The following is a 26,918-nucleotide window of genomic DNA, read 5'->3' as shown; positions in this document are numbered from 1 at the left end:
CGTTTGGGAGCTTTGGTATAATCCCCATGGTCCTTTCAGGAACCCCAGCATCCACTAGGATGATAGAGAAAATAAGAATTTACTTACCGATAATTCTATTTCTCGGAGTCCGTAGTGGATGCTGGGCGCCCATCCCAAGTGCGGATTATCTGCAATAATTGTACATAGTTATTGTTAACTAATTCGGGTTATTGTTAGGAAGCCATCTTTCAGAGGCTCCTCTGTTATCATACTGTTAACTGGGTTTGATCACAAGTTGTACGGTGTGATTGGTGTGGCTGGTATGAGTCTTACCCGGGATTCAAAATTCCTCCCTTATTGTGTACGCTCGTCCGGGCACAGTACCTAACTGGCTTGGAGGAGGGTCATAGGGGGAGGAGCCAGTGCACACCACCTGATCGGAAAGCTTTACTTTTGTGCCCTGTCTCCTGCGGAGCCGCTATTCCCCATGGTCCTTTCAGGAACCCCAGCATCCACTACGGACTCCGAGAAATAGAATTATCGGTAAGTAAATTCTTATTTTTGCGTTAAACAGGGCTTTTCTCTGCCTACTGCAATTCACAGAGCCGGTTACCGTGGAGAAGTGTCTGACTTCTCCAGCGGTACCCCCGCTCTCTGCCTGAATCGCATCACCATACCTTTGTATGGTGAGTGCGATTCATGAAGGTGCGGAAAGCTCTGCTTTCCGCTTCTCCATGGAGTTCAGGTTCGCCATCTCAGGACGGCGTAACCTGAACTCTAGTGCGGAGACGTCAGGGAAGCTCAATGCTTCCCTGATCGCTGCTCGGCACCTAGCGCTGGCTCCGCCCCCTGACCTCCCAGCAACCACTGTGGCCTGCCGGGAGGTCAACACCCTGCGCATGCGCAAAGGGACCCGCCGCTGGACCCCGCGCATCGCTGGGAAGGACCGCTGGAGATGACCTCACCGCAGGAGCCCCAGACACCGCAGCGCATCGTCGGAAGGGTGAGTATATATGAATTGCTACTTATCACAGCTATACATCGCATCGAAGCGATGCGATGTATAGTGATAAGTAGCAATTATGTTTTCGTTGTCTGTATGAATAGACCCCTAAGCCTGTGGATGGAGATAAAGTACCAGCCAAGCAGCTCCTGTCATTTTTCAAACACCGTGACATGGCAGTTAGGAGCTGATTGGCTGGTGCTTTATCTCTGTCTGCGTTATCTCCATCCAAGGCTTGGTAAATAGACCCCTAAGGGGGACATGTACTAAGCAGTGATAAAAGTGGAGAAGTGAGCCAGTGGAGAAGTTGCCCATGGCAACCAATCAGCTGCTTTGTATATTTTTAAAGTATGCAAATTATAAACATTACATCAATGCTGATTGGTTGCCATGGGCAACTTCTCCACTGGCTCACTTCTCCACTTTTATCACTGCTTAGTACATGATAAGCAACTGTAACAAGTCAAAAACCCAATCCTATTTAATAAAAAGGTAATACTACTCCTCACCACTATGGGGCGGGGAATTCGCGTGTGTGTGTTTGTGCGCAGGCGGCCACCAGATCGGGCCTGATGGAGCAATTGAAGTATTCCGTTTGGGTCGCATAGCTGACATTACTGTTGTGTTGTACCATTATTTTGATGGCCTGGTAACTAGTAATTGATAAACATGCTCCATTGTACCTTGTGTGTATTATAAATGGACAGTACTTACTTCATATGTGATGCTGTATGCCGTGAATATCCTGCTGTATGCCCACCATGCTCACACCTCCATCTCTCACTCTTCCTCCAATCTCTAGTGCTTCCTCCCATCTCTCGCTTTCACGCTTTTTCTCAAATTTCGCTTCCCTGCTCTTCCTACAGGTGTGGTATACATGACCGGCGGTCACTCACACTCTTTTCTCTGACGTCCTAGTGGATGCTGGGACTCCGTAAGGACCATGGGGAATAGCGGCTCCGCAGGAGACAGGGCACAAGAATAAAAGCTTTAGGATCAGGTGGTGTGCACTGGCTCCTCCCCCTATGACCCTCCTCCAAGCCTCAGTTAGATTTTTGTGCCCGAACGAGAAGGGTGCAGGCTAGGTGGCTCTCCTGAGCTGCTTAGAATAAAAGTTTATTTTAGGTTTTTTATTTTCAGTGAGTCCTGCTGGCAACAGGCTCACTGCATCGTGGGACTAAGGGGAGAAGAAGCGAACTCACCTGCGTGCAGAGTGGATTGGGTTTCTTAGGCTACTGGACATTAGCTCCAGAGGGACGATCACAGGTTCAGCCTGGATGGGTCCCGGAGCCGCGCCGCCGGCCCCCTTACAGAGCCAGAAGAGCGAAGAGGTCCGGTGAAATCGGCGGCAGAAGACGGTCCTGTCTTCAACTAAGGTAGCGCACAGCACTGCAGCTGTGCGCCATTGCTCTCAGCACACTTCACACTCCGGTCACTGAGGGTGCAGGGCGCTCGGGGGGGAACGCCCTGAGACGCAATATAACAGATATACCTTAGGTTGGCAAAAAGAAATACATCACATATAGCTCCTGGGCTATATGGATGTATTTAACCCCTGCCATTTTTCCAGAAAAAAGCGGGAGATAAGGACGTCGTGAAGGGGCGGAGCCTATCTCCTCAGCACACAAGCGCCATTTTCCCTCACAGCTTCGCTGGAAGGACGGCTCCCTGACTCTCCCCTGCAGACCTGCTACAGAATCAGGGTAAAAAAGAGAAGGGGGGGCACTATTGGCAGCTAATAATAATAAAAACAGCAGCTATCAAAGGGAGTAACACTTATATAAGGTTATCCCTGTATATATATATATATATAGCGCTTGGTGTGTGCTGGCAAACTCTCCCTCTGTCTCTCCAAAGGGCTGGTGGGGTCCTGTCCTCTATCAGAGCATTCCCGGTGTGTGTGCTGTGTGTCGGTACGTGTGTGTCGACATGTATGAGGAGGAAAATGATGTGGAGGCGGAGCAATTGCCTGGGTTAGTGATGTCACCCCCTAGGGAGTCGACACCTGACTGGATGATCGTATTTAAAGAATTACGTGACAATGTCAGCACTTTGCAAAAAACTGTTGACGACATGAGACAGCCGGCAAATCAATTAGTGCCTGTCCAGGCGTCTCAGACACCGTCAGGGGCCCTAAAACGCCCGTTACCTCAGTGGGTCGACACAGACCCAGACACAGATACTGAGTCTAGTGTCGACGGTGAGGAGACAAACGTAATGTCCAGTAGGGCCACACGTTACATGATCACGGCAATGAAGGAGGCATTGAACATTTCTGACACTACAAGTACCACAAAGAAGGGTATTATGTGGGGTGTGAAAAAACTACCAATAGTTTTTCCTGAGTCAGATGAATTAAATGAGGTGTGTGATAAAGCGTGGGTTTCCCCCGACAAAAAACTGCTAATTTCTAATAAATTATTGGCACTATACCCTTTCCCGCCAGAGGTTAGGGCGCGTTGGGAAACACCCCCTAGGGTAGATAAAGCGCTCACACGTTTATCTAAACAAGTAGCGTTACCGTCTCCTGATACTGCCACCCTCAAAGAACCAGCTGATAGAAGGCTGGAAAATATCCTAAAAAGTATATACACACATACTGGTGTTATACTGCGACCAGCTATCGCTTCAGCCTGGATGTGCAGTGCTGGAGTCGCGTGGTCGGATTCCCTGACTGAAAATATTGATACCCTGGACAGGGACAATATATTGTTAACTATAGAGCATTTGAAGGATGCATTACTATATATGCGTGATGCACAGAGGGATATTTGCACCCTGGCATCAAGAGTAAGTGCTATGTCCATTTCTGCCAGAAGAGCATTATGGACGCGACAGTGGTCAGGGGATGCGGATTCCAAACGACATATGGAAGTATTGCCGTATAAAGGGGAGGAGTTATTTGGGGCTGGTCTATCGGACCTGGTGGCCACGGCAACGGCTGGAAAGTCCACCTTTTTACCCCAGGTCACCTCACATCAGCAGAAAAAGACACCGTCTTTTCAAACTCAGTCCTTTCGTTCCCATAAGTACAAGCGAGCAAAAGGCCACTCATTTCTGCCCCGGGGCAGAGGAAGAGGAAAAAGACTGCACCATGCAGCCGCTTCCCAGGAGCAGAAGCCCTCCCCTGCTTCTGCCAAGTCTTCAGCATGAAGCTGCGGCTTTACAAGCAGACTCGGAGACGGTGGGGGCCCGTCTCAAGAATTTCAACGCGCAGTGGGCTCACTCGCAAGTGGACCCCTGGATTCTACAGGTAGTATCGCAGGGGTACAAACTGGAATTCGAGGCGTTTCCCCCTCGCCGGTTCCTGAAGTCTGCTCTACCAAAGTCTCCCTCCGACAGGGAGGCAGTTTTGGAAGCCATTCACAAGCTGTATTCCCAGCAGGTGATAATCAAGGTACCCCTCCTACAACAAGGAAAGGGGTATTATTCCACGCTGTTTGTGGTACCGAAGCCGGACGGCTCGGTGAGACCAATTTTAAATCTGAAATCCTTGAACACTTACATAAAAAGGTTCAAATTCAAGATGGAGTCACTCAGAGCAGTGATAGCGAACCTGGAGAAGGGGACTATATGGTGTCTCTGGACATCAAAGATGCTTATCTCCACGTCCCAATCTACCCTTCTCACCAAGGGTACCTCAGGTTTGTAGTACAAAACTGTCATTATTAGTTTCAGACGCTGCCGTTTGGGTTGTCCACGGCACCTCGGGTCTTTACCAAGGTAATGGCCGAAATGATGATTCTTCTTCGAAGAAAAGGCATCTTAATTATCCCTTACTTGGACGATCTCCTGATAAGGGCAAGGTCCAGGGAACAGTTAGAAGTCGGAGTAGCACTATCTCAGGTAGTGTTACGTCAGCACGGGTGGATCCTAAATATTCCAAAATCGCAGCTGATTCCAACGACACGTCTACTGTTCCTAGGAATGATTCTGGAAACAGTCCAGAAGAAGGTGTTTCTCCCGGAGGAGAAGGCCAGGGAGTTATCCGAGCTAGTCAGGAACCTCCTAAAACCAGGCCAGGTGTCAGTGCATCAGTGCACGAGGGTCCTGGGAAAAATGGTGGCTTCTTACGAAGCGATTCCATTCGGAAGATTCCATGCAAGAACGTTTCAGTGGGATTTACTGGACAAATGGTCCGGATCGCATCTTCAGATGCATCAGCGGATAACCCTGTCGCCATGGACAAGGGTGTCTTTTCTGTGGTGGCTGCAGAGTGCTCATCTACTAGAGGGCCGCAGATTTGGCATTCAGGAATGGATCCTGGTGACCACGGATGCCAGCCTGAGAGGCTGGGGAGCAGTCACACAGGGAAGAAATTTCCAGGGCTTGTGGTCAAGCATGGAAACATCTCTTCATATAAACATTCTGGAACTAAGGGCCATTTACAATGCCCTAAGTCAAGCGAAACCCCTGCTTCAGGGTCAGGCGGTATTGATCCAATCGGACAACATCACGTCAGTCGCCCACGTAAACAGACAGGGCGACACGAGAAGCAGGAGGGCAATGGCAGAAGCTGCAAGGATTCTTCGCTGGGCGGAAAATCATGTGATAGCACTGTCAGCAGTGTTCATGTTGGCGTCCCGTCTAAACAAAAAACTAGACAGGTATGTCGCCAGGTCAAGGGACCCTCAGGCAATAGCGGTGGACGCTCTGGTAACACCGTGGGTGTACCAGTCAGTGTATGTGTTCCCTCCTCTGCCTCTCATACCAAAAGTACTGAGAATCATAAGAAGGAGAGGAGTAAGAACTATACTCGTGGTTCCGGATTGGCCAAGAAGGTCTTGGTACCCGGAACTTCAAGAGATGCTCACGGAAGACCCGTGGCCTCTACCTCTAAGAAAGGACCTGCTCCAGCAGGGGCCTTGTCTGTTCCAAGACTTACCGCGGCTGCGTTTGACGGCATGGCGGTTGAACGCCGGATCCTGAAGGAAAAAGGCATTCCGGATGAAGTCATCCCTACCCTGATCAAAGCCAGGAAGGATGTAACCGCAAAACATTATCACCGCATTTGGCGAAAATATGTTGCGTGGTGTGAGGCCAAGAAGGCCCCTACAGAGGAATTTCAACTGGGTCGTTTCCTCCATTTCCTGCAAACAGGACTGTCTATGGGCCTAAAATTAGGGTCCATTAAGGTTCAAATTTCGGCCCTGTCGATTTTCTTCCAGAAAGAACTGGCTTCCGTGCCTGAAGTTCAGACATTTGTAAAAGGGGTACTGCATATACAGCCTCCTTTTGTGCCTCCAGTGGCACCTTGGGATCTCAATGTTGTTTTGAGTTTCCTAAAGTCACATTGGTTTGAACCACTCACCACTGTGGACTTAAAATATCTCACATGGAAGGTGTCGATGCTGTTAGCCCTGGCTTCAGCCAGGCGTGTGTCAGAATTGTCGGCTTTATCATATAAAAGCCCTTACTTAATTTTTCATTCTGACAGGGCAGAATTGAGGACTCGTCCTCAATTTCTCCCTAAGGTGGTTTCTGCATTTCACATGAACCAACCTATTGTGGTACCTGCGGCTTCTAGGGACTTGGAGGACTCCAAGTTGCTTGACGTTGTCAGGGCCCTGAAAATATATGTTTCCAGGACGGCTGGAGTCAGAAAATCTGACTCGCTGTTTATCCTGTATGCACCCAACAAGCTGGGTGCTCCTGCTTCTAAGCAGACGATTGCTCGTTGGATTTGTAGTACAATTCAGCTTGCACATTCTGTGGCAGGCCTGCCACAGCCAAAATCTGTAAAAGCCCATTCCACAAGGAAAGTGGGCTCATCTTGGGCGGCTGCCCGAGGGGTCTCGGCTTTACAACTTTGCCGAGCAGCTACTTGGTCAGGGGCAAACATGTTTGCTAAATTCTACAAATTTGATACCCTGGCTGAGGAGGACCTGGAGTTCTCTCATTCGGCGCTGCAGAGTCATCCGCACTCTCCCGCCCGTTTGGGAGCTTTGGTATAATCCCCATGGTCCTTACGGAGTCCCAGCATCCACTAGGACGTCAGAGAAAATAAGATTTTACTCACCGATAAATCTATTTCTCGTAGTCCGTAGTGGATGCTGGGCGCCCATCCCAAGTGCGGATTGTCTGCAATACTTGTATATAGTTATTGTTACAAAAATTCGGGTTATTATTGTTGTGAGCCATCTTTTCAGAGGCTCCTTTCGTTTATCATACTGTTAACTGGGTTCAGATCACGAGTTGTACGGTGTGATTGGTGTGGCTGGTATGAGTCTTACCCGGGATTCAATATCCTTCCTTATTATGTACGCTCGTCCGGGCACAGTATCCTAACTGAGGCTTGGAGGAGGGTCATAGGGGGAGGAGCCAGTGCACACCACCTGATCCTAAAGCTTTTATTCTTGTGCCCTGTCTCCTGCGGAGCCGCTATTCCCCATGGTCCTTACGGAGTCCCAGCATCCACTACGGACTACGAGAAATAGATTTATCGGTGAGTAAAATCTTATTTTCATTTCATCTGTCACTGTTCCGCCCATCTCTCGCTCTTCCTCCAGTCTCTGGCTTTCCCGGTCTTCCTCCCACCTCTCGCACTTCCTCTTTCCCATCTCTTCCTTCTATCTCTCACTAACCCTCCCATCTCTCTCCCTCTCCCTGCTGTCACTCGCGCCAATCTGTAAATTCTGTAAGCCAATATGGACAGGGACTGTTGTTATCATTTACTTGTTCACTGTAGAGCGCCATGTAATTGTATATAAATACTAACATTATGGACCCATCATTTGTAAGGTTGTTAAAGAAGCTACTGTTCCCAGCCTCCTTTCTCTTCCCCCACCCACTTTCTCTCATCTGATTCTCCTTATCTTCCTTCCACCTCTCACTCTCCCTCTCTTCCTTCCATCTCTCACTTTTTCTCCCTTATCTCATTCCCTCTATTCTTACCATCTCCCCTTCAGATTTCCCTTTCACCTTGCTCTCTTCCCATTTCTCTCTCTCTGCTTTCCATCTCTGTCACCTTCCTTTTCTTCTGTTTGTCAAAAAAGAAAAATAATTATTATTATGATAACATCATACATGATTACGTAATACAGGTTGAGTATCCAGATATTCCAAAATACATAATTTTTTGAGTGAGATAGTGAAACTTTTGTTTTCTGATGGCTCAATGTACACAAACTTTGTTTAATGCACAAAGTTATTAAAAATATTATATTAAATGACCTTCAGGCTGTGTGTATGAGGTGTATATGAAACATAAATGAATTGTGTATGTACACAAACTTTGTTTAATGCACAAAGTTATTAAAAATATTGGCTAAAATGACCTTCAGGTTGTGTGTATAAGGTATGTGTGAAACATAAATACATTCTGTGCTTACACTTGGGTCCCATCGCCATGATATCTTATTATGGTATGCAATTATTCCAAAACACGGAAAAATACGATATCCAAAATACTTCTGGTCCCAAGCATTTTTGATATGGGATACTCAACCTGGAACTATTAACCCAGTTGTCTTCAGAGGTGACAGAAAAGGTTATTGTCCATTTAATACAGGCCAGCCACCCAATACTGTTCTGTATGTTGAATGTGATAAACTACCTAAATATATTATTAGTATAACGTTCATTTTGGATCTTAATCTTTGTGTATCTCTTTCACAGGGTTGGTATGCTGTGCACAAATTTTCGATGTCATTTGGAAAAGCTTTATGCTTTGAAAATGACCCAAGTTGAAACAGTGTAGAAGGACAAGGACAGATCTGACCTGCAGGATTCTGCCAGACGATGCAGAGCTCACTGTGGTCGCAGATTAGGTGTGTCCTGCCCAATTGTCTGGAAGAGTTCCCAACAAAGCTGGGCCCAGAGGTGGATGGATCTATAGCTCAGTGTGTGAAGGAGGCCGCTGTCTATATTTACAATGGTGATTTGAGACAATGTGGGCAGCTGGGAGAGCTGATTATGGATTACAGCTGGGAAAAGCTAAATGGCTGTAACTGGAGGAATGTGCCCCGGGACTGGAGGACTGTGTACTCCTATGGCTGCTTATATAAGCTAGTGGGTGTGTGTGGAGATGGAGGTACAGGATTCAAGGAGGAGGAGGCTCTGCGGGTATGTGACATGGCGCTACTCCTGGGTGCTGAGATCATGGACAATGTGATGAGCAGAATAATTCCCATACTACGGACTAAACACCACCCTGAGGAAGCTGCGGAGACCCTTCAATGTTTATCAGGTATCTAGTCCCTATTGGGCATCAGGTGTCTAGTGCTCAACGTGCCCAGAGGTTGGTCTCTGGCAACAACATTTGAGATACAGCAAACTTGAATACGTTTTACAAAATACTATATCCTTTCTACCAATGTCCCAAGTTCAGTGGTTGCTGCTGGTAATCAAATAAACCAGGGCTGGAGAAATACCTGTCGTCAGTTAGTCAATGCACTTAATGAATGATTTTTGTTAGCTCCAGTGATCGCGCTGAGCAAAAAAAAAAGTGGGTCCCAGGGACCCCTCACTTTTAAAAATTGGGGTCCTACTTGTCCTTTTCTGGGTCCCATCGGAATGAATATTCTTATTAATTATTCAAATATAAAAACAAGGACTTGATGTGGACACTACTAAAGTGTTGGAAAGGGGTGACTAGGTTGCTAGGCTGTGTAGTATACATGACACTTGCACCAAAGCTGTAACTAGACATTTTGGTGCCCCCTACCACACACAAAGAGTAGACAGTGCGCGCCGTAGGCGCGCTGCAAACATTTAGGGGTGTGGCTTCGTGGGGAGGGGGTGTGGCCACATAATAGTACCAATTCGCATTACATCACTCACACTGCGCCAGGTAGAGCACTTATACACAGTGATCGTGGTTGTGTCAGCGAGGGAAGGGGTGCCCACAGTCATTGTGTATGTCAGTGCGGGTGCCAAGGGGAGGAGTGACAACGACTGACGTAGTCAGAGCCTCATTAAGGCTAGTGGGGGTTCCAGGCAACAAAGGTGTGGGGGCCCCCACCAATAAAACTGACTGTGCACACTGTTGCTATCATTAGAGAGGGAGAGGGAGAGCGATTAAGACGATGTCAGAGAGAGAAAGACAGAGGTACAAGCGAGTGAGGGAGAGAGATAAAGGGCGTCAGAGAGGGAGAGAGACTGAGATAGAGAAGGGGGAGCAAGAGAGAGGGAGAGAGTCAGGAAGACAGAAATAGGGAGGGGGTGCGAGCAGGAGAGAGTCAGGGAGGTAGACAGAGCGAGAGGGGGGAACAAGCGAGGAAAAGAGGATGTCAAAGAAGGGAGAGAGAGAGCCTGGAAGACAGAGAGGGGGGGGACCAAGCGAGAGACAGAGGGTGTCAGAGAGACAGAGAGAGAGAGAGAGGGAGTGAGAGAGAGAGAGTCAGGAAGATAGAGAGGGGAGAGAGGGAAAGTCGGGAAGACAGGGGGAGGGGATCCAAGTGGGGGAGGAGGTGGAGAGAGGGTGCCAGTGAGGGGAGAGAGATGAATAAAGCTGGATAAACAATACCTGTTGGGCTACAGCAACAGCAGGTCACTGATATGTGTAAGGCACTTCATGATGTTAGGCTCCGCCCCCTTCCCCATGCACCCTAGAATCGCGGCATTATATCCACGAGGGGGCGGGGCTTACTGTAGAGACGGAGGCAGTCTCCATCTCCAAGACAAAGTCCCTCCTGTGCTTCTGGGACTCATAGCCGGCCAGGGTACAGGGGGGCCGGACCGGGGTCAGTGTTTTCCGGCATGTAGGGGCCCCGGGACGACAGCCCAGCCTGCCTTTCCTATAAATCAGCTCTGCATCCAGTCCTCCTCCTGCTCTGATGCTGAAGCGATGGCCAATGACAAAGTCAGACCATCTGAGCCCAGTGTGACACATGTAGGTGGCTGCTCACCTGTAATAACCCCCCCCCCCCCCCAGCAGCACATACACAGCAACCAGCTCACACCTCTCCCCCCGCACCGCGCACACACAGTCACCGGCACTCATCTCTCCCCATCCCCGCGGCTCATACCCAGCAACCAGCTCTCACCTCTCCCCCCGCACACACAGTCACCGGCACTCACCTTCCCCCATCCCCGCAGCACATACACAGCAAGCACATAGAGTCACCGGCGCTCACACACGCACCTGCCAGCCGCTGGATCCCCCTGAAATACGGCCATAGCAGAGACGCACCGTCTTCGTGACACTGTTCCAAGGAGCCGCGCCATCATGCCGGGACCCTGTGAAGGCACTGCACGCAACCAGGAGAGGAGCGGTAAGGCTCCACCTCCTCTATTTAAAAGCACAGTCTCACTGATTTGCTGCTGCGGAGCGCGTCCCCAGGGACCCTCCCATTTTAGATAAGTGAGTCCCCGGACAGCAGAAGCGGGTAAAATACGCGCTATAGCGCGTTTTTGCGATCACTGAGCTCATTTTTGCAGTCATTGCAATTGATACCAGTAGCTCCTGGGCGCTACATTAGTTTGTCCACCCCTGGCATTTATAGTATGTAACGTACAAGATGGCATCTCTGTGGGCTGCCCTAACAAGTATGTTAGAGTGTGTGTGGGTGTGGATTATTAGATCTGCACTAAAAAGGTGTACAGTCAATAGGTCGACCACTAATGGTAGACATGCATTAGGTCGACAAAGTCAAAAGGTCGACATAGCATAGATAGTTGAAAAGGCCGTCACAAAAAAAGGTAGACATTGTTTTTTGGGTGGTTTGTCACTTTTCTGACACATACAAGCCCCATAAGTGTACAGCATACCCCCGCATGGCTCGTTTTGCTTGCCATGCTTTGGACAAGGTGCCTCGCTCCATTACCGCTGCACTCGGCACAGACTATTTCCAGTCATAGTCCACGTGGATGGTAAAGTATGAAAAAGTTAACAAAAACAAAACTAAAAAACCTGTGTCGACCATTCTCATGTCTACCTTTTGACCCAGTCAACCTAATGCATGTCAACCATTAGTGGTTGACCTATTGACTGTAGACCTTTTTAGTGTAGATCTATAGACCGAATACCGTGTATCTATATTTCTCTGTTACATTTAGTACCATGGGGTATAGATGGGTCCTTTGGGAGCCACTGGCACTTTAAGAGTTTAACAGTGTGGGCTGGCTCCTCCTTCTATGCCCCTCCTACCAGACTCAGTTTAGAAAATGTGCCTGGAGGAGCCGGTCACAGCTAGGGGAGCTCCTAGGAGTTTTCTTAGTTTTATTGTTTTCTAGAGTTTGTTATTTTATAGGCAGGCTGCTGGCAACAGCCTCCCTGCTTCGTGGGACTTAGGGGGGGAGTAGGATCCAACCCTGAGAGGTTAATGGCCACTATCTTCGCTGACAGGACACTGAGCTCCTGCGAGTGACCGCTCACTCCCGCAGCATGCCGCCACCCCCTAACAGAGCCAGAAGAAAGAAGAGTGGTGAATCTGGCGCCGGAGTCCCGGTAAGTAGGTCCCCGGCGAGAATGGCAGCACAAGGGTGGGAGCGCAGCTCTGACAGGCTGCGCTCCGGAAGGCTCAGCGGCACACTGTGTACAGCGCTGTGAGGGGCGTCCTGGGCCACCGCGATACCCTACGCTGGTCAAACATAGCTTTCAAGGTCTAACCCACTGTTGGCTGCAAAAATTACCTCAGGCCATTATAATCTGTAAGTGCGGGATGGCGCGCCATTACAGGGAGCGGAGCTTCTCAGAGCGGATCCAGCACTAGCCAGCACCATTTTCTCCCTGCAGACACAAGCTGACAGGGAACGCTGTCCTCCACATAACTGCACTGAGGTAAAAGGTGTTATAAAAGGGGGGAGTGATAATATGTACTAGCTACCCTGTTAAGGTTACGCTAGTCAGCGGGGTTTTTATCTTTATAAAAGCCGGTAAGGGCGCGCTGTGGCTGGCTTCTTGTGCTCTGTGACTCTCTGAAGATATTCTGGGTGGGGGAACTGTTGACATTTTCCTGTGTACAGTATGTGTAATCCACTTTACCATGTTAAAGGGACTTTGTCCTGTACTGCAGAATGTATATCTTCTCCTGGGGAGTCTATACCATGTTCAAACCTGTACAAATTCTCAGGCTTCAGTGGCAGATCCCCCTGGGGTGGCCTCCATAGGATGTACTTTAAAGTATATGTCTTCCAATATATCCCATTCTGGGTAGATGCCGCAGTTTTGAGAAAAGTGGGGTTTCAAAATCCACTGCTGTGCCTCTCATCCCATCTCCGTACCCTAGAAAGCGTACACTTGCCCATATAATGTGTGTGTATATATATATATATATATATATATATATATATATATATATGGGGTCAAACATATGTTGGAGGCTATTAGGGATGAGGAATATTGTTATATGTATATAATGAATGCATTCCCACTGTGTAGAACGTTGAACTCCTTATTTGGGAAAACCTGAGTACACCCAGAGTTATTATCCACATCCCTGTAGAGTGTCTAAATTGTCAAATATGGTTGTCTTACCTGTCCCTGGTACAACGTCCATAAAGGCTGATCACCTATTGAGACTAATCTCTAATACTGTACACTGCTGCAGGTGTGACTCGGAGACCCACTTTTGCGTACATCTCTGGGGTTATTGTAACGTGGTCAGGCTCCTTACTTGATGATTTAGATTCTATGTGTAGAAGTGACTTGTACTTGTTTCTATGCCACATACAGGATACTACAGGCTTCACGGCGAGACACCATGAAGGAGATTGACCTGCATAACGCAGGGACCACTGCTCTGGCAGTTTCGACACGCAGAGGACGGTGGCTACACCGATGGACTGCAGATACAGAATCCGAGTAAGGTATGACAGGTCCGCCCTTCACAGGTAAGATCCTTTTGGGACGCAAGGGATATGTGATTATTCATGTCAACTGCAGGTAAGTCGGTATGTCTTCCTTCCGCAGCTGCACAGATCAGGAAATTATATCCTACACCTACACTGCAATTCCTTTGAACATGATTCCACATATTCCTCCACTTCCTTTAGAGGTTGTTGGGGAAATACAGAAAACCTGCGCCGCGAGGTTTCCAGGGACGAATTTCAAATTCGGCCTTTTTCAAACCCTTCGGTTTGTCGGTGGACCTCACTGCCTGAGGATCAGGCAGGTGGGAGCAAGTCTAAAGAGATTCAGTAACACATCTGGGCGATATCCTGCCTAGACCCCTGGAAACAGTTGGGTTGCCCAGGGGTGCAGACTAGAATTTCTAGTATTCCCGCCTCACAGATTATTCAAATCAGGCTTACTAGCTTCTCAGGCAGAAAGTGCACTACTGCTGGAAGCTATCATATCATTTGTCAGACTTATGTCATTATTCCAGTTCCACCTCATTTACGTAACAGGGGTTACTATTCAAACCTGGGGTCATTGATTCCCTACTGGTGGGTGTTCAATTCATGATGGAGTCTGGGAGTGGTGACCTCTGCTCAAGATGTAGAGGAATTCCTGGTATCCCGGGATATCAGGGGTGCGTACCTCACATTCCAATCTGGCCGCCTTTCTAGGCCTGTCTAGGGTTGCACTACAACTATGTCACTTTCAGTTCCAAACACTGAGCTTGGCTTCTAAGCAACACCGGGGGTGTTCATCAGGGCCATGGCAGTCTTTATACTCTTGCTCCACAAACCAGGAGTGGACATAATTCCATATCTGGGCAACCTTAACATCCTCCAGGGAGATGTTACGGAGTGTTGCTCTCTCATATCAACTGTCCGGGATCTCGGGTGGATCCTGAAGCTTCCAATTTCGCATTTAAAACCGATAAGGAGGCGTTCCTTCCTGGGTATGATTCTTAACACGGAAGTGCAGAGGGTGTTTCTACCTGTGAAGAAAGCGTTGGTGATCCAATCAATGGTCCGGGATGTCCTGATGCCAGCCTGGGTATCGGTTCATCGGTGCATTCGTCTTCTAGGGAAGATGGCTGCCTATTGAGAGGCTCGACAGTACAGAAGATTCCTTGCACGGTCTTTCCCACTGGATCTCCTGGTCTTATGGTCAGGATCTCATCTTCACAAGCACCAGCGGATACGCCTGTTGCAGAAACCCAAAATTTCACTCCTCTGGTGGCTGCAAACGTCTCACCTACTCGAAGGCCGCGGGGTCGGGATTCAGAATTGAATTCATCTAACCCCAGATGCAAGTCTCAGGGGCTGGGAAGCAGTCACTCTGGGAAAATTTCCAAGAAAAGCGGTCAGTTCGGGTATTTCTCCTTCCAATAAACATTCTGGATCTGAAGGCCGTGTACAACGGCCTTCTACAAGCGGCACATCTTCTGTGAGATCAAGCCGTTCAGGTTCAGTCGGACAACGTCACAGCGGTGTCCTACATAAACAAGCAGGGCGGAACGAAGAGCAGGGCTGCAATGTCAGAGGTGACAGTAATCCTCCTCTGGGCAGAGAAGCATGCGCGGGCGCTGTCAGCGGTCTTCATTCCGGGAGTGGACAACTGGGAAGCAGACTTCCTCAGCAGACACGATCTCCATCCAGGAGAATGGGGCCTCCACCCGGAGGTATTCGCAGAGGTAACAAGCCGATGGGGTGTACCTTAGATAGCCATGATGGCCTCTCACCTCAACGAGAAGCTTCGGAGAAACTGTTCCAGGTCATGCGATCCACAAGCAGTGGCGGTGGACGCTCTGGTAACTCCGTGGGTGTTCCAGTCAGTGTATGTGTTCCCTCCACTTCCACTCATCCCATGGATTCTCAAGCTAATAAAAAGAACAAGAGTTCAAGCGATCCTCATTGCTCCGGACTGGCCAAGAAGTTCTTGGTCCGCTGATCTTCTGGAGTTACTGCTGGATGATCCGAGGCATCTTCCTCTTCGCGAGGACCTTCTGCAACAGGGGCCGTTCACTTATCAAGACTTACCACGGCTGCATTTGACAGCATGGAGGTTGAACGCCAGATCTTAACTCGGAAGGGCATTCTGAACAAAGTCATTCCTACCCTGATACAGCCTAGGAAGGGGGTAACGTCTAAACATTACCATCGCATTTGGGAAACGTACATGTCTTGGTGTGAATCCAAGAAGTTTCCTATGGTGGAGTTTCAACCAGGACGGTTTCTCCTTTTTCTGCAAGCAGGTGTGGTTGTGGGCCTACGCTTGGGCTCCATAAAGGTCCAGATTTTGGCCTTGTCCATTTTCTTCCAGAAACAATTGGCTGCTCTCGCTGAGATTCAGACTTTCTTGATAGGATTCTGCACATACAGCCACCCTTTGTGCCTCCTTTGGCACCTTGGGATCTTAATGTGGTGCTGCAGTTCCTGCAGTCGGATTGATTTGAGCCTTTACAGGAGGTGGACGTCAACTTTCTAACTTGGAAGGTGGTCACACTGTTGGCATTGGCATCTGCTCGATGGGTGTCGAAATTGGGGGCCTTGTTATGCAAGAGCCCCTACTTGTTTTTCCATGAAGATGGAGCTGAGCTCGGAACGTGTCAGCAATTTCTTCCAAGGGTTGTGTCGGTTTTTTCATATCACCAACCTATTGTGGTGCCAGTGGCTACTGACTCCTCAATTACCTCACAGTCCTTGGATGTTGTGAGGGCTTTGAAAGTTTCTGTGATGAGGACTTCTCGTCACAGGTAGTCGGACGTTCTGTTTGTCCTTTATGGTTCCAACATGGTTGGGTGTCCTGCTTCTCAGCGGACATTTGCTCGCTGGATCGGGTTTACAATCCAGCATGCTTATTCTATGGCAGGCCTGCTGTGTCCAAGATCTGTTAAGGCCCACTCTACTCGTACAGTGGGTTGTACCTGGGCAGCTGCCCAGGGTGTCTCGGCTTTACAGCTTTGCCAACCAGCTGCTTGGTCGGGGTCGAACACGTTTGCTGAACTTCTACAAGTTCAATACTTTGACATCTGAGGACCTAAAGTTTGGTCACTCCATTCTGCAGGATCCTCAGCACTCCCCCTCCCGTACTGAGAGCTTTGGTACATCCCCATGGTACTAAATGGAACCCCAGCATCCTCTAGGATGTAAGAGAAAATAGGATTTTAATTACCTACTGGTAAATCCTTTTCTCGTAGTCCGTAGAGGATGCTGGGAGCCCGCCCACTGCTTCGTTTTCCTGCATTGCCACTTGGTTAAGTATTGGTTCAGCTGTTGCTGTTCCTCTTTCATGCATGGTTTGCATGGTTTTTTCAGGTTACATGCGGATTGGCATGGTTGCTTCCTGTTTCATGCTAGATAACATGTTTCTTCGTGTTGCATGATTTCTTCATGTTTCATCCTGGTTGGCATGGTTTCTTCATGTTGCCTGCTGGTTAGCATGGTTTCTTCATGTTACCTGCTGGTTGACATGGTTTCTTCATGTTTCATGCGGTTTTGCGTGATTTCTTCATGGTGCATGCTGGTTAGCATGGTTTCTCCATGTTGCATGCTGGTCAACATGGTTTTTTCGATTCGATGTTGGCTGGTGTGAATCTCGCCACTATCTGTATTTCCTTCTCTTTTTATGCCATGCATTAAGAAATTGGTGTGTGGAGCCTGTTATTGGTTCTCTCTCTCTATGTATATATTATGTGTATGTGTGTGTGTGTGTGTGTGTGTGTGTATGTATGTATGTATGTGTGTGTATGTATATATATATATATATATATATGTACCAGGAAAGCTATCAGTGCCACAGATGCAGTATCCTAAATATCAACACTAGTACCGGACCAATGTAATAAAATAGCTATGACAACTGCCTATTAGGCACTCCCTATAATTTAACAGGGCGTCAGCTTGTTACCTCAGGTATATTTAGGTACTGGTATGAGTGCCTAAGGTAGGGATTTGTAAACGGAAAGTGAGGCAGTAAAAGCGACCACTGGTGCCAAACAATTGCAGAGCTAGGCAGTTATATAAAAAAATATACACAAATTTATTACAATATATAGCACTAAACAAATTAAAAGGTACAAATTAATATAATAAAATGACATACACAAAAGATAGTAAAAAACGCATAAAAAGCTGGAAAGCATAAAAAGAGTACATAGGATGTAAAATATACAGGGTTAAAAAAAGGTTCAAAAACATTAAAAAAATAGAGGAGTGAAGTATCTTAACTTTAAGTGATTGAGGTTAGATCAAGGCAGCATCCAACGTATTTCGTCCTGTCTGGACTTCATCCAGGGGGTGATTTGAGACTAGAGACAGACCATATATATATATATATATATATATATACTCATCCTGAGAGGGAAGTGGTGTCTACATCACTTCCTGTAATTAATTAGTTAAGGTGATCATAAAGAACCAAAATACAGATATACTACAAACCTATTGTGGCTATATTAGTAGAGATATCAAATATTAGAAACATATTCTGAAAAGTGCAATGCAACATTTGTAAAACATAAATAAGCTACGAAGCCGCGGACTTCCTGTCTGGGCAGTGTATGACATCATATCCGCCCCACATCCGGTATCCTTCTTTACAAAGTGCGCATGCGTTGGCTCTGTGTGGCGGAACATGCTCACGTTGTTAGCACATGTTTTTGATGCGGCTGGCAAGTTCCTGCAATGTCTGTATTGGTATTGGTGAAGACGGAGTCCTCCGGCGGCCATTTTCCATTAGAACAAACTCCTCAGTGATCTGTGTTTGCGGCGGCCATATTCTCGGAGTCCAATTAAACCATCTAAAAGATGTTCCCTGACTGCTACTTTTCATTTAGATTCAGTCCTTTGCCAAATCTTTGTCCAGCTCCATATCGAGTTTTAAATATGTAAAAAAAGGGAAATAAGGTGGGGTCAAGGTCAAAGGTCATATTAACACATCTTACATATAATTAAGAAGGTTCATCAGATGTACTACATCATACGAATGTCTTGGCTTTTCTGTACTAATATTGTCAATATATAATATAATCTGAAGCCTTATAGTGAAGTTGCCAGTATGAAAAAAACACGTATACTAAATAAACCAATTTTTGTGCAGTTATGGTAATTCAGAAGTAATAGTGGTCACTGTAAGAAGGTGAGAGCAACAAAAGGAACGATAGAAGCAGTGTAGGACAATGATTCATAATCATAAATCCCAAAAGTATGCATATGGTATAGAAAACCTTTTATAGGAGTGGGAGGATACCAAACAACAGAAGGAAAGAAAGAAGAGCGAGAGAGACCTGAGTTCGAAGAATGAGTATGTATATACACACGATTGTTAGAGCATTCCTCCAATTTTCTCCCAACATCTTTAGATTTACAACACCCGATCTTCAAGGAGGTCTCCCATCCTTGTACTGGCCGTGCCCAGCCTCGCTTAGCTTCCAAGATCAGACGGTACTGGGCGTCCCCAGGGTGGTATGATTGTAATAATAGTGTGGAATCATGGACAGGGGCTCATAAATGTCCGTATATACAGAAAATAAAGATAATATCCAGACCTGGATACTTGAAAATCCTAAGGGATATGACAGATTTAAGAGACAGTATGTATGTCTTAAACAAAGGCCAGAATGCCGAGGAAGAGTATACATATTTTACACAAAGATCAGATTAAAAAAGAAGAAAAGGCGGAATTGGGGATCAGAAAGGTGGGGAACTTTAGATAAGATAATTCTGGATTGAATTCTCTATTACGTCCTTTTAAATTACAGCACCTGGTCTCCCCTGGAAGTCCCCAAACCAGGTACTGGCCAGGCCTAACACTGCTTAGCTTCCAAAATCGGCCGGAGTTGGGCATGTCCAGCGTGGTGTGGCTGTAATATTAATCAGGAGACGGAGATCCGGTTCATAGTGAAGGATGGAGGGAGCTAGTATAAGAAAAAGGCTTACATTATAAGAAGGGTGCTATCTCATATCCTTCGTTGAAGCCGTCTGGATGAAGGGTGTTCAGTTCATAGATCCAGAATATCTCCCTCCTGGAAAGCAGGTTTGAGAGATCCTCTTCCTCTGTCTCCCAGGGATACCCGTTCGATGCCTTTGTATGTTAATGCCTCTGGATCTGAGTTATGGCACTGATGGAAGTGTCTTGATACTGCATGTGTTAGAACTTTGTTCTTTATATTCCTAATGTGTTCTTGGATGCGAAGTTTCAATGCCCTCTTAGTTTTGCCAATGTACTTCATTTTGCACGGGCATTCCAGGAGATAGATCACTGATAATGTGTTGCAGTTTATAAATTGTTTGATCCGATATTCTTTATTGGTATTGGTGTTGAAAAATTATTTTCTGTTCTGATGAAGATATCTGCAAATATTGCATCTACCACATTTAAAACTGCCCACACATTTTGGCATGGTGTTCCTTGCTTCAGGATTCCTTAACATGCTGGGTGCCACAAGGTCCTTTAGGCTTTGAGATTTCCGAAAGACCAATTTTGGTTCCTTAGTGAGGTAGTCCTTCAGAATGGGATCCATTAGCAATATGTGCCAATGTTTCTTGAGTGTTTGTTTGATGAGATTCTCGTGCCTGCTATATGTGGTAATGAATTTGACTGTGTCCTCTTTATTTTCCTGGGATTTGTATTTCAGAAGTTCTCCTCTTTCCAAGCCTTTTGTTCTGATAGTGGCTCCTTCCAAAAGTTGAGTAGGGTACCCCTTTTTCCTGAATCTCTCCTTATATACTTCAAGTTGTAGATCTCTGTCCTCACTAGTTTTGCAATTGCGTGCTATTCTGTTGAATTGAGAAAATGGGATATTGTCCTTCCACTGTTGCCGGTGATGGCTCCTATAGTGCACATAGCTATTCATGTCTACCTTCTTGATGAAATTGCTCGTGATGATTTCCTTATCTGAATGTGTTAAAACCAGGTCTAGGAACTCAATTCTTTCGGTGTCATCTGTGGACGTAAAACTGAGGTTCATAGTGTTATCCGAAATGTGTGTTAAAAATTCCTTAAAACTTGGCTGATCTCCTTCCCATACAAATAAAATATCAATGTAGCATTTATATAGAATGATATTATGCTGATCTCAGCAAAGACCATCTGATCACAGAGGATCACAGACTTTTTATATGCGAACTCATGCATTTTATATTGAAACATAACTATTTTAAGTTTTTAGATGGGTTTTATCTCCAGATCTGTGGAACAGCGATGGGCACTATCTTTGCACCCAGCTTCGCCAATCTTTTTATGGGACAGTGGGAGAACAAGTATGTTTTTACAAACAACCCATACCAGCATAATATCATTCTATATAAACGCTACATTGATGATATTTTAATTGTATGGGAAGGAGATCAGCCAAGTTTTAAGGAATTTTTAACACACATTTTGGATAACACTATGAACCTCAGTTTTACGTCCACAGATGACACCGAAAGAATTGAGTTCCTAGACCTGGTTTTAACACATTCAGATAAGGAAATCATCACGAGCAATTTCATCAAGAAGGTAGACATGAATAGCTATGTGCACTATAGGAGCCATCACCGGCAACAGTGGAAGGACAATATCCCATTTTCTCAATTCAACAGAACAGCACGCAATTGCAAAACTAGTGAGGACAGAGATCTACAACTCGAAGTATATAAGGAGAGATTCAGGGAAAAGGGGTACCCTACTCAACTTTTGGAACGAGCCACTATCAGAACAAAAGGCTTGGATAGAGGAGAACTTCTGAAATACAAATCCCAGGAAAATAAAGAGGACACAGTCAAATTCATTACCACATATAGCAGGCACGAGAATCTCATCAAACAAACACTCAAGAAACATTGGCACATATTGCTAATGGATCCCATTCTGAAGGACTACCTCACTAAGGAACCAAAATTGGTCTTTCGGAAATCTCAAAGCCTAAAGGACCTTGTGGCACCCAGCATGTTAAGGAATCCTGAAGCAAGGAACACCATGCCAAAAAGTGTGGGCAGTTTTAAATGTGGTAGATGCAATATTTGCAGATATCTTCATCAGAACAGAAAATCATTTTTCAACATCAATACCAATAAAGAATATTGGATCAAACTGTTTATAAACTGCAACGCATTATCAGTGATCTATCTCCTGGAATGCCCGTGCAAAATGAAGTACATTGGCAAAACTAAGAGAGCATTGAAACTTTGCATCCAAGAACACATTAGGAATATAAAGAACAAAGTTCTAACACATGCAGTATCAAGACACTTCCATCAGTGCCATAACTCAGATCCAGAGGCATTAACATACAAAGGCATTGAACTGGTATCCCTGGGAGACAGAGGAGGAGATCTCTCCAACCTCCTTTCCAGGAGGGAGATGTTCTGGATCTATGAACTGAACACCCTTCATCCAGACGGCTTCAACGAAGGATATGAGATAGCACCCTTCTTGTAATGTAAGCCTTTTTCTTATACTAGCTCCCTCCATCCTTCTCTATGAACCAGATCTCCGTCTCCTGATTAATATTACAGCCACACCACGCTGGATGTGCCCAACTCCGGACGATCTTGGAAGCTAAGCAGTGTTGGGCCTGGCCAGTACCTGGTTTGGGGACTTCCAGGGGAGACCAGGTGCTGTAATTTAAAAGGTCGTAATGGATAATTCAATCCAGAATTATCTTATCTAAAGTTCCCCACCATTCTGATCCCCAATTCTGCCTTTTCTTCTTTTTTAATCTGATCTTTGTGTAAAATATGTATACTCTTCCTCGGCATTCTGGCCTTTGTTTAAGACACACATACTGTCTCTTAAATCTGTCATATCCCTTAGGATTTTCAAGTATCCAGGTCTGGATATTATCTTTATTTTCTGTATATACGGACATTTATGAGCCCCTGTCCATGATTCCACACTATTATTACAATCACACCACCCAGGGGACGCCCAATACAGTCTGATCTTGGAAGCTAAGCGAGGCTGGGCCCAGGCAAGTACAAGGATGGGAGACCTCCTTGGAAGATCGGGTGTTGTAAATCTAAATATGTTGGGAGAAAATTGGAGGAATGCTCTAACAATCGTGTGTATATACATACTCATTCTTCGAACTCAGGTCTCTCTCTCTCTTCTTTCTTTCCTTCTGTTGTCTGGTATCCTCCCACTTCTATAAAAGGTTTTCTATACCATATGCATACTTTTGGGATTTATATCCCAATGAGGATTATGAATCATTGTCCTACACTGCTTCTATCGTTCCTTTTGTTGCTCTCACCTTCTTACAGTGACCACTATTACTTCTGAATTACCATAACTGCACAAAAATTGGTTTATTTAGTATACGTGTTTTTTTCATACTGGCAACTTCACTATATCAATCTAAGGCTTCAGATTATATTATATATTGACAATATTAGTACAGAAAAGCCAAGACATTCGTATGATGTAGTGCATCTGATGAACCTTCTTAATTATATGTAAGATGCGTTAATATGACCTTTGACCTTGACCCCACCTTCTTATTTCCCTTTTTTTTTACATATTTAAAACTCGATATGGAGCTGGACAAAGATTTGGCAAAGGACTGAATCTAAATGAAAAGTAGCCGTCAGGGAACATCTTTTAGATGGTTTAATTGGACTCCGAGAATATGGCTGCCGCAAACACAGATCACTGAGGACTTTGTTCTAATGGAAAATGGCTGCCGGAGGACTCCGTCTTCACCAATACAGACATTACAGGAATTTGCCAGCCGCATCAAAAACGTGCTAACAACGTAAGCACGTTCTGCCACACAGAGCCAACGCATGCGCACTTTGTAAAGAAGGATACCGGACGTGGGGCGGATATGATGTCATACACTGCCCGGACAGGAAGTCCGCGGCTTCGTAGCTTATTTATGTTTCTTTTTCATCCACTTGGGGTCACTGGAGTACTCTTGGGATATGGACGGCTTTAGCAGGACAGGCACTGAATATTTAAATTTAGTAACTCTCCTCCCCCCCATACTCCCAGAATACCTCAGTGTTTTTTCTGTGCTCACAGGAGTGACAAGCACGTGTGTTTCTTCCACACATACTTTTATTTTTAACTATTTTTTCATTTTCAACTTCAGCACATCCATTCCTAGCTTAGCAAGAAGCTTGGTCCGGGATAGTGCACGCTGCAAAAAGCAGCTACTGACATGTCGGTCCTCACACAGAGCACCCTCAGAGCCAACAACAGCAACTCTGTCTCTGAGCTGCATGAAAGGCTGGACGGAGCTTACAGAAGAAACCCCGTCATAGCCCTCGCTACAGGAGATCAGGTATGCTGGGGGGACAGGGCGGCCCCGCTGTGTGGGGTCCGCCGCCCGCACCCGCCGCTGATTACAGGCCGCCCGCCCCAGCAGCTCCAACCGCTGCTGTATGCAGACTAAGCCGCCCGCCCCAGCCGCTCCACGGTATTCAGCGCCGCACGCTCCTGCCGCCGATGCTTACTGAGGCTGCTGCTCCGAGCTGCTGCATGTCACTCAGAGACGCCGGCCGCACTTCCGGAGCTCCCCGGCGCTATACGCCGCGCTCCCTGCATCCGCTCCCCGGCTTCCTGCACCCGCACTCGCTCCCGTCCGCTGGAGAGACAGCGGTACACGGTGCTCAAAGGGGGGGAGAAGTCTGTCCTCAGGCAGCACAGCTGCAGGGGGGTTAAGGGGGAGTAAATGCCCATGGCAGCAGCCGTATAGGCAAGGCTGCATGGGGTTACAAGGAATATTGCCTAGGCTGTTAAGCCTATATTAACAGGGGGTTAGTTACAGGTTATATATGGCTTTACACATGTATTTATCACCTAAACTGTGATTATGACTGTAAGCATGGCATGGGGGCCATTTTAACCATGCTTCCTGTTTCTTCCTGTTTCCTGATTCCAGAACGTTCCTGTCCTACAACACTACTCCACCGGATGGCGCAGGGGTGTTAGTGGGAATTTTGGATCAGGTTTCATATAGTACTGACCACGTGCGCTGCACTTCGGCCATATATAGACACACCTTAGTAACAATTTTACTGAGTCGTGCAAGTGGTCTCTCTTTGTCTAGTTGTGTTGTCTGTCTGCATAATGAGTAAGGCACCAGCTAAAACAAAAAAGCAGTTTCACTGCAATGTCTGTAAGAGTGTGTTGCCAGATGGTTCTACCACATGTACAGTATGTTTTGTGAATTCAGATACAAATACAATTTCTACTCCGATTTCTATTCCGATTTTATCCCCGGATCCTCAATGGGCAATATTAGCGGATATAATGGCTGGCTTGCAATCAGAATTGGCCGCCGCTCGCCACGAGTGGGAGGCGGCAAGATCTGAGTCTCGGGTGAGTCCGCCAGATACCAGAAGGTGTCCTCAGAGTACAGCCTCCATTCATACCACCTACAGCGCCATGGGACTTGAATCTGGTTTTAGATTTTTTACAGTCTTCATATTTTGAACCCTTACAACAAGTGGATATTAAGTTTCTCACTTGGAAAAAATTTTTCTCCTAGCCTTAGCTTCGGTAAGGCGTGTTTCAGATTTGGGTGCCTTGTCATGCAAGCCACCGTATTTGGTGTTTCATGATGACAGAGCTGAACTTCGGACGAATCCCGCTTTCTTGCCAAAGGTAGTGTCATCTTTTCACATCAATCAACCAATGGTGGTTCCTGTGTTAACAGAAGATTCTGGAACTTTGGATGAGGAACGCGCACTACGCGTTTATGTAGCCCGTACATCTACAATTTGTAAGATGGATACATTGTTTGTTCTCTATGATGCTGCCAAGATGGGTTGGCCAGCTTCCAAGCAGACCTTAGCCAGATGGATTAAACTGACCATACGTCAGGCTTACCTTCATGCTAGGTTGCAGCCGCCTACATCAGTAACAGCTCATTCCACACGTTCTGTGGGAACTTCATGGGCAGCTGGTCGTGGGGCTTTTATGACTCCGCTTTGCCGTGTGGCTACATGGTCATCAGTGCACACGTTTGTGCGCTTTTACAAATTTGATACGTTTGCGGCATCAGCATCTAGCTTTGGCCGCCTAGTGTTACAGGTGCCAAACAGCTCTCCCGCCTAAGGGGGAAACTTTGGTACGTCCCAAGAGTACTCCAGTGACCCCCTAGTGGATGAAAAAGAAAATAGGATTTTGGTACTTACCAGGTAAATCCTTTTCTTTGAATCCATAGGGGGCACTGGATGCCCACCCAGCGCAGTTTTACCTGGTTTGTGGTAAATGCAGTGGATCTTATGGTAACACATTCTCACCGACTGGTTCAAACGTTCAAGTTATATCGGTTATGGTGTCAACTGTTTAGTTGTCTTTTACGTTATGTGTCAACTTTATTGTTGTCCGTTATGTTATAATGTTATATGTAATTCTCCATTGTTCATCCTCTCTATCGCTCCTGTTCGGCTCAGTAAAAAACACTGAGGTATTCTGGGGATATGGAGGGGAGGAGAGTTACTAAATTTAAATATTCAGTGCCTGTCCTGCTAAAGCCGTCCATATTCCAAGAGTACTCCAGTGCCCCCTATGGATTCAAAGAAAAGGATTTACCTGGTAAGTACCAAAATCCTATTTTTACAAATGTTGCATTGCACTTTTCAGAATATGTTTCTAATATTTGATATCTCTACTAATATAGCCACAATAGGTTTGTAGTATATCTGTATTTTGGTTCTTTATGATCACCATAACTAATTAATTACAGGAAGTGATGTAGACACCACTTCCCTCTCAGGATTAGTGTATATATATATATATATATATATATATATGTGTATGTATATATATATATATAGTCTGTCTCTAGTCTCAAATCACCCCTTGATGAAGTCCAGACAGGACGAAACGCGTTGGGTGCTGCCTTGATCTAACCTCAATCGCTAAAAGTTAAGATACTTCACTCCTCTATTTTTTGAATGTTTTTGAACCTTTTTTTTATCCATGTATATTTTACATCCTGTGAACTCTTTTTATGCTTTACAGCTTTTTATGCGTTTTTTTACTATCATTTGTGTATGTCATTTTATTATATTAATTTGTACCTTTTAATACTCGGTTTTGTTTAGTGCTATATATTGTAATAAATTTGTGTATATATTTTTATATAACTGCCTAGCTCTGCAATTGTTTGGCACCAGTGGTCGCTTGTACTGCCTCACTTTCCGTTTACAAATAAATATACATAAATATATATATATATAT

The 26,918-nt window shown here is 46.1% G+C and overlaps 1 protein-coding gene and 1 pseudogene across 2 annotated transcripts in view; both read left to right on the top strand.

Moving 5' to 3' along the window:
- Window positions 1-26,918, top strand: part of KDM8 (lysine demethylase 8) — a 49,881-nt gene that overhangs the window by 5,727 nt on the left and 17,236 nt on the right. For both annotated transcript variants that reach the window (XM_063934634.1, XM_063934633.1), the window contains exon 2: window positions 8,582-9,152. In XM_063934634.1, coding sequence (XP_063790704.1) covers window positions 8,705-9,152 — 448 coding nt within the window. In that variant the 5' untranslated portion in view covers window positions 8,582-8,704. The remainder of the gene's footprint in view (window positions 1-8,581; window positions 9,153-26,918) is intronic.
- LOC134946183 (5S ribosomal RNA) lies at window positions 22,233-22,351 on the top strand (annotated as a pseudogene).

This window comes from Pseudophryne corroboree, chromosome 7, assembly GCF_028390025.1.
Source record: "Pseudophryne corroboree isolate aPseCor3 chromosome 7, aPseCor3.hap2, whole genome shotgun sequence".
In the NCBI taxonomy this organism is placed as follows: Eukaryota; Metazoa; Chordata; class Amphibia; order Anura; family Myobatrachidae; genus Pseudophryne; species Pseudophryne corroboree.
Note: the sequence above shows the minus strand (reverse complement) of the source record. Positions and strands in the feature narration are given on the sequence as shown.